The sequence below is a fragment of the Pseudonaja textilis genome, chromosome 1 (genome assembly GCF_049901715.1).
Source record: "Pseudonaja textilis isolate UNSWEBS1 chromosome 1, rPseTex1.2, whole genome shotgun sequence".
NCBI lineage: Eukaryota > Metazoa > Chordata > Lepidosauria > Squamata > Elapidae > Pseudonaja > Pseudonaja textilis.
The window spans coordinates 253,104,340-253,112,989 of NC_141990.1; the positions used below are offsets into that span (position 1 = coordinate 253,104,340).

The 8,650-nt window shown below is 37.2% G+C and overlaps 1 protein-coding gene across 1 annotated transcript; it reads left to right on the forward strand.

The window, feature by feature from the left end:
- Positions 1 to 200: 200 nt before the first annotated feature.
- SMIM38 (small integral membrane protein 38) lies at positions 201 to 332 on the forward strand. Its single transcript, XM_087923042.1, has one exon. The coding sequence runs from the start codon at positions 201 to 203 to the stop codon at positions 330 to 332; it is 132 nt and encodes a 43-aa protein (XP_087779168.1).
- Positions 333 to 8,650: the final 8,318 nt, after the last annotated feature.

The following is an 8,650-nucleotide window of genomic DNA, read 5'->3' on the forward strand; positions in this document are numbered from 1 at the left end:
GGGCCTCTTGATTAAATAGTGTATTACATGTTCCAAATCTGTCAGCTGCACTCTTCTCTCACATGCTAGTGAGATCACTTGGAATGGAATGTTATAAGAACAGCTCCATTACATCACCAAATAGGACATTATATAATTAGATCACCAGAAACAGTGTTAAAAAAAAGAGAATCCAGTGGCTTCTTCATTCTAGCTTCAATATGGAATCAGGCCTTTTGTTGACTGTGCTGGTTTTGATAATATTAATGCGATTTATTTTATGGTCCTGCTTCAATGTTTATTTGGATTACAAGCTGGCCCAAAGACGTCCTGAAAAAAGGAAGGACTCTTGAAAGGGTTTATATGCATCTTCAATGATCCAGTGACACCTTTTGGAGCAAGGTCCTAGAAGAAGATGAATTTTTATCTTTACAATGGGTGATTCGACAATCTCTCTCTTTTTGTTTTGGTAGGACCAACTGAATACGTCTGCCTGTTCAAATGTGCATGTGGCAGTTTTAAAGAGTTCTAGCCTCTCATGAGACACAAATTGCAAATTAGTCAAATTAAATGATATTCTTTGTAAAATAGTTCGCGAACTTCTTGCTGGAATGAAACTGCAACCACTTGCTACTTAATTGCTTTAGTCTAGCCAAGTGTGACTTTGTTGTTGAAAGCCTGGGCAGCCAATCAGAGAATTCCACAATGTTGACAAGTTATATGGGATCACTTCCTTGTTGCTGGACCAAGCTGTTGACCTGCTGCTTTTGCCTTCAATAATGTCTGCATGTAAATACCAGCACATGTCAACTTGAATCATGAAGACTGGCATCCATCTGAAGAAATGGGTGCCTACTGTTTTCAACCTGTTCTTTAAAGTGATTCTTCAGAACTGTTTATATTAAAACAAATTTCAGTATTTGAGTCTAGAAACTTTGCTTGGTACATTCTTTTCCTTTAGTTTCTTAGTTTTGGGAAAAGAATAATACCTCTGAAAATAATAATACAAATTAGGTAGCCCTCCTTTGAATGTAATCAATTGTCTGTTGAGCTCAAAAATTCTAACTGCTGTAGTACATGCATACCACATTCTTGCCCTCCAGTGCTTTCCTAAGACCCTTTAACAATTTATTTCAGAAATGAAAACAGAGAACACAATTGCTGCCATTGTATTAAGATTTAATAAATCAACATTGCACAGAATTTAGCTTTGCCTCTTTTTTTGAGAATGGGATCTTTTTTTAAAAAAAAAAAGGCAATAAAATTTAATGATGAAAATGTTGGGCCCAAATTCATGTTTCATTGACTACCACTAAAAAAATCAATGGATAACTTTAGGTTGGTTATTCTGAGCCCAGTCCATCTCACAGAGTTGTTGTTAAGTGATACAAGTCAATAATCTGCCTTAAGCTTTCAAAGAAAAAGCAGGATATAAAAGCAATGAGTGAATTAAGGCACTGTATAAGAGTGTCAAAGCAGAATATCTGCCTATCTTCCATACTTCTCTAAGCTGCGACTTTTCAATTGTGTTTGACAATAAGCCTCAGAAACCTGACTGAATTCTTGAAGAAAGTTTATCTAGATCAGGAGTGTCAAACTCATGTCATCACAGCAGTGTCTTGTGATGTATCGGGATTTTTTTCCCCCTTTGCTAAACTGGGCATGGATTTGTCCAGTGTGTGATGCATCCAGCCCACAGGTCAGGAGTTTGACAGCCCTGTTCTAGATTCTCTGTCTCATTGCTCCACTACAGAAGCCAAGCTATGCATTTTTAATGTATTTTCAAGGTTTAGAGCTATCTAATATTAATGCCTGAATTCCTTTCCTTCCAGATTTATCCTATAGCAGCTTTTTCTCTGGGTGAAATAGAATACCCAAGAATTATAGTTCCCATATACTTTGGAATTATCCAGTTAGAGGGAATGTCCTGGAAGTTGGGAGCCTTATCAGATCTGCAGAACATCTTGTAAAGGACAAATTTTTATGTTACCTCAAATGGTTACACTGATTGTAGTGGGAATTAATACCTATGTTAATACCTATGCACCTATGTTCCGGAATGCAATGTCATATTAGCATGTTTTAGTAGTGATAGCACATTGCAATGCCCCTATTACAGTTGTGCTATTTCACATCATTGGAAAAACATGGTTAAACAGCACAGAGGTTACTCTGTTTGATTTATAGCTATTATTATTTTCTGGCACAGCAGCTTATGTGCTCTGTGAAATTTTCAATCACAAACCATGATGTTATATAACAGGGCAGTGAGACACACAGGATTCATCTTGAGTGGAAAATTCCCACAGAGGCAACACACGCATAAAAAAATCTGATATGCCACAAATCCCTTGGAATGTAGCCTTGTGTGACAAATGGTCATAAGTTATAGTTATTTAAAACACTGAATTTGTACATATTCTCATTTTGTTCCTTCCATTCCATTTCTAGTTTTCCTGTTTTTGAAATGTAAATAGTAACAAACGAAAATGTTTTGTGCAGACTTTAAGAAATACACTTACTTATTACACATTTTCATTTTTACTTATGACCCCAAACTCTAAAAAACTGGAAGAATACATGTAAAAAGCTATTGATTTTCGATATTATTTCTTTCTTATACAAATATAAAAGACAGAATTGACACCAGTTCTATACTGAAGTAAAGGAGAACTAGCTGCAGCCTACTTGTACGCAAACAAATAAATACACAATTATTGCTACTATTACCAGTTAAAATATAATTATAATTTGCTATTTCATTTTGAAGGCATCTGCTTGAACAATTACTATCAAGACATACTGTATAACCCTACTGAATGGGCTTCCATAAACGACTTTGGCAATGCGGTATGTGGACCAATTATTCTGCATAATGGTAAAGTATTATGAATATTGGGGTGAGAGTGTTATAATTAAATTGACTCAGAAGAAAATTAAAGAACAAGGTCAGGATTGTCTTGTACCCCACTGTACACAATAAACTGCCCCATCACAAATGAGGGATAGTGGCTACAATTGACAAACAGCACCGTCCTCTACACTAATAAAATAATAAAATAAAAATAAAATAAAGGGGAACAAAAAAAAAAGAGAGTATAATTTGGACGCTTCTAAAAGCCTTGTAATGAACAATGAGATGCTATTGGTAACTTACCTAATGAAAGAGTACAGTATTAGATGTAGGACTTCTTCTTTTGCCTCTACATTTTATTTAAAACAACAACAGCACCCTTTCTGTTAGTGTTACACTGCAAATTGATATGAAGGCCTTGTGTGTTTTGGAGAAATGGAGGATGTCAATGAAGCATGTCCAGATCCATGTGCTCCAAAGCATGAGTTATTATTCCCCGATGGGATAAAATAGTTAGATACATTAATTTGTGTGAAGCACATTTCATTCCTTTTAAAAAAAAAAGACTTATGTTTTTACATTATATTCCAGCTGTTGGGCTTTTTTTTTTTTTTAAAGTAGCAACAGGGATGTGTGTGGAAATATGTATAACTTCAAAACCAGAAGTGGGATTCAAATATTTTTATCACCAGTTTGGTGGGTGTAGCTTGGTGGGCATGCTTTGCGTGTGTGTGCAATCCTTTGCATGCACGCACATGCCAAACGCGCACTTTGCACGGGCATAGAAGTGTTCTAACTCACCTCCTGCAAGCCTGCACAATCCCGGTCGCTTTAGCAGCTGCCGCATGGAACTCTTCTGTGCCACGCAAAGTAGCTGCGCTTCAAATTCAGAGGATAAAGGTGAGTATGTGAGCCCAGGTGGGTGGGCAGGCCCAACAACAGAGCTGTGGAGAGAACCGGTTCAGTTTCTGCTTCTCATCTCTGCTACCGGCTCTGCAGAACCAGGCTGAACTGGTAGAATACCACTACTGTTCAAAACCTATTAAACATTTGGAAAATCAACAATTGATTAGAAGATGTGGATGTTAGAGGCTGATTCTGATACACATACACAGGGATAGGAGATGTTGCTGCCTTTTTTTAAAGTGAACCAACCACAATAGTACTCCCAACATTAACATAGAATGCAATAAGTTTCGGTCAGCCATCAACACACCCCAATCAGCATCTAAAAAGCTACTTACAACAGGCACTATAAACACCACACACAGCACACATTCTGCTAGAGAGAAGTTCCCTAAAGATGGGCTCCAGCGTGAGTCTGGATGACAAAACCTCTGGTCCTTGTGACTAACCCAGATTGGATCTTGCAAGTTTTGGTGTTTACAATTCCCCAAACTCTCAGCTAGAACAAACAATGTATGCACCTACATTTTTATTTATCAGATGAAAACATTGTGTAGAAAAAAATGTAATTTATTTTCACATCGAACATTATCAAAACTTCCCATCCTTAAACTTTAAATATTCCCGAATTTCTTCGTGGCCTGCTGTCAAATACATTAAACTATTCTACCACGATCAAAATGACTTTTGCTTCTGCATTTAAAATATCTTACTATAATAGCTTTTGAATAAAATTTGACAGAAAGTTTAAATTAGCAATGAACTGGCAGTACAAATAATCAAGATGGGTTGAGCAGCAATCATTATCTATGCCAGCAGTGACCGGTGAAAAGTATGAAAAAAGATTGAAAAGAAACTGAACACTGGCAATGTATATCTTCTTGTGCCTGCATTTAAAGTCATAAATATTAGACTCCCTATGTGCTGTTTACTTAGGTATTTAACTTCTTAAATCTTAAGAGTTTTTAGGTTGCTCAAATCAAAGCAATAATCAACATATGTATCTGTTTTAGGAACTCATGGGATTTATGTGCCTTAAACTACTGAACTGCAGGTGGAAATGTTTTAGAAAAGGACTTCAGTGGTTGTCTCTGTTACAGCTCAGCTTTACTTGAGCTACAGACTGTTTTCCTGAGTCCCTGTTTGCTTCTTCATCTTAGCTTCTAGCTTTGCTTTATGGTACCAAATTCCAGGTTTTTCTGGCAGGACCTGTCAAGGGCATTGCCAGAATTAAGGAAGCCTTGACCAGATGATCTCTGGATGTCCATGTTTTCCTGGGTATTCTGGTTTCCTAGTTTTTCTTCATCAACATAATAACAGATAACAGATAATCAGAGTTGGAAAGGACCTTGTAGGTCATCTAGTCCAACCCCCCGCCCAAGCGGGAGACCCTACACCATTTCTGACAAATGGCAGTCCAATCTCTCCTTGAAAGTCTCAAGTGATGGCGCTCCCACAACTTCCAAGGGCAAGCTGTTCCATTGGTTGATAGTTCTCACTGTCAGAAAGTTTCTCCTTATTTCCAGGTTAAATCTCTCCTTGTTCAGTTTCCATCCATTATTCCTTGTCTGGCCTACAGGCGCTTTAGAAAATAGCTTGACCCCTTCCTCTCTGTGGCAGCCCCTCAAATATTGGAAGACCGCTATTATGTCTCTCCTGGTCCTTTCCTGTAACCATTCATCATATGTTTTAACCTCCAATCCCCTAATCATCCTGGTTGTTCTTCTCTGTACTTTTTCTAGAGTCTCAACATCTTTTTTGTAATGTGATGAACAAAACTGGATACAGTACTCTAGGTGTGGTCTTACTAAGGCTTTATAGAGTTGTATTAGTACTTCCCTTGATCTTGATTGTATTCCTCTGTTAATACAATTTAGGATTGCATTAGCTCTTTTGGTGGCTGCTACACACTGCTGGCTCATATTTAGCTGGTTGTCCACTAGGACTCCATGATCCCTCTCACAGTTACTGCTATTGAGCTTGGTTTCACCCAGTCTATATGTGTACTTTTGGTTTTTCTTGCTGAAGTGTAGGACTTTACTTTTCTCTACAATGCATTTCATTTTGTTAGATACAGCCCAGTGTTCTAGTTTGTCAAGATCCATCTGGATCTTGAGCCTATCTTCTTGGGTGTTAGCTATTCCTGCCAGCTTAGTATCATCTGCAAATTTGGTAAGTTCCCCTTCTATTCCCTCATCTAAGTTATTAATGAAGATATTGAAGAGTACTGGGCCTAAGATGGAACCTTGTGGCACCCCACTGCTTACTTCCCTCCATGTAGACTTAGACTCATTAAGGACTACTCGTTGAGTATGGATTGCCAGCCAGTTGCGAGTCCATCTGGTGGTGGTGCTATCTATTCCACTTTTTTCTAGCTTACTAAGAAGTAGGTTGTGGTCTACTTTGTTGAATGCCTTGCTGAAATCTAAATATATTATGTCCACAGTATTTTGCTGGTCTACTAATTTAGTCACTGTGTTGAAGAATGAAATAAGGTTGGTTTGGCATGACCTGTTTTTAACAAACCCGTGCTGACTGCTAGTTATTACTTTACTTGTTTCTAGATGTTGGCAGATCTGGTTTTTTTTATTATCTTTTCCAGTATCTTCCCGGGTATTGATGTTAGGCTGATTGATCTATAGTTTCCTGGGTCTGTTTTTTTTCCCCTTTTTTGAAGATGCGAACCACATCAGCTCTTTTGCAGTCCTCTGGTAGTTCCCTGGTGCTCCAGGATTTTTGAAAGATATGGTGCAGTGGTTCTGAGATGACCTCTCCTTTAAAACTCTGGGATGTAATCCATCAGGCCCTGGTGACTTGTTTTCATCAAGATCAGACAGGTGTTCTCTTACTATTTGTTTGATTATTTTAACTTTTATTTCTGGTCTGTCTTTTACAGTTATGTTTTTGGTGGGTTGAGCTATAGTTTCTTTTTGCATGAAGACAGATGCAAAGAATGAGTTAAGCAGTTCTGCTTTCTCTCTGTTGCCTGTTACTTCCTTGCCATCTTCTCTCTTTAGTGGACCAGCTGTTTCCTTGATTTTTTTTTCTTGTTATTTATATGGTGGAGGAACCTTTTTTTATTATCTTTGATTTTTGTTGCAAGTCTTTGTTTGTTCTGAGCCTTTGCTCTCCTGACTTCGTCTTTGCAGATTCTGGCTATCTGCCGATATTCTGCCTTAGTTGTATGTCTTTCTTTCCATTTTTGTACTTGTCCTTTTTTTCTTTCAATTTGCCAGAGAAATCTTTGTGCAGTCCTGTGGTAAGAGGCCAGATCCACCACACAATAGCTAACTAGATGTTTTTGGGTAGCTTATCACTGGGAGATGAAAAGATATACTTTTCCTGCATGTATTTCCCTGCATCTGATTTTGGAGATATTTTCCCTCAAGCCAGATATGATATTTATTCTTAACATTGGCCACTGATACACTTATTCTTGAATTTATACAGTAACTTTTTTAAAGTCATCCATATTAAAAGCCATGACATATAGTGATGGTTTCCATGTTCTGTATGAAGGGCTTTCTTTTATCTGTTCAAAATCTCCTTCCAATCAGCTTCATCAGATGATCGTGTTTTCGTGTTTTGAGATGTTCCATATGACCATTCTCTCCCTGGCATGGATGGTTTTATATACTTTAATCATGTCCTCCTTCTGTACCTTTTTCCCAAGTCAAAGAGCTTGGAATGTTTAGCTTTTCCCAAGCTAAAGAGCTTGAAATGGGTTTTTTCGCCCCTTGTATCGAAGGTGTTCAAGTTCTGTGATCATATTGATTGCCTTCATCTGCACTTTTTCAAGAAGTATTACAGAAAATCAGCTTTTCAAATATGATGATCTGATCTGTATAAAGCATTTCACAAATCTGAAATAGGCAGGTGTATCATACATTTTACCCAAAAATTACATTATTGTCATTTTTATTTCCAGTCCTTTGTTAATAAGCCCTAGCATGAAATTTGCCTTTTTCACAGCTGCTGCATAGAATCAACATCTTCACTGAGCTATCCATTACATCCTGAAGATCTTTTTCCTAGTTAGTTACAACTTAGATGCTGTCAATGTATATGTGAAGTTAGAATTTTTTTAAAAAAAACTTACACAAATTAAACCAATCTCCCATTTAGTTGACCATTAACTCAGATTTAAGAGATCTTTTGAGAGTGCTTCACAATGGGTTTTATTATGATATGCAGCTCTTTGGGTCCAAATTGGGAAAGGTATTTTGATATGGCATGGCTATGCTATACTCACTTTATCAGCAGCTCTTTAAAGCTAGAGCTTTTTCTCCATTTTCTTACTTAAGGCTACAGCAGTACTATTTCATGTTGTACTTCAAAGATGCTATTTCCTCTTTGTGTCTGCTTAGGGACTGATTACAGTTAACTTAAATGGAATTATTACGAGTTCTCTTCTGCCTACTTCAAAAATATACTACTTTGACCTTGTGTGACCACAGGCTGTTATCAATAACAGCATCCAAATTATGTAGTGATATATTGCACTTCTTGTAATTGCCTGGTTTCAGGAAAATACATATTTGAGTTATGGAGGTGTTAAGGAGGTTTATTTAGAAGACATTGAAATCCATGCCAGATTCAAAACACTTTCCTGCTTTGGATTCAAATAACTGATATCCCTCAATTTTTTTTTATTCTGAATATATTAGTATCTTTCTCAGACTTGGCAAGATCTGGTAATAATCATAATGATGTCATATGTATTGTTACATCATCACAGAAATTACATCAATTATGTACTGGTAACACTTTGCAAAAGGTGATATCACTTGCTGCCTTGCATAAGAATCACCATTTCTTCTTCTTTTTATGATCCTGTAATCATTTATATTAGGGTGGAGTTGGGATGACTGAATGGAGCTGAGTGTTTACTGGCTGGATGGCTTTCCTGAC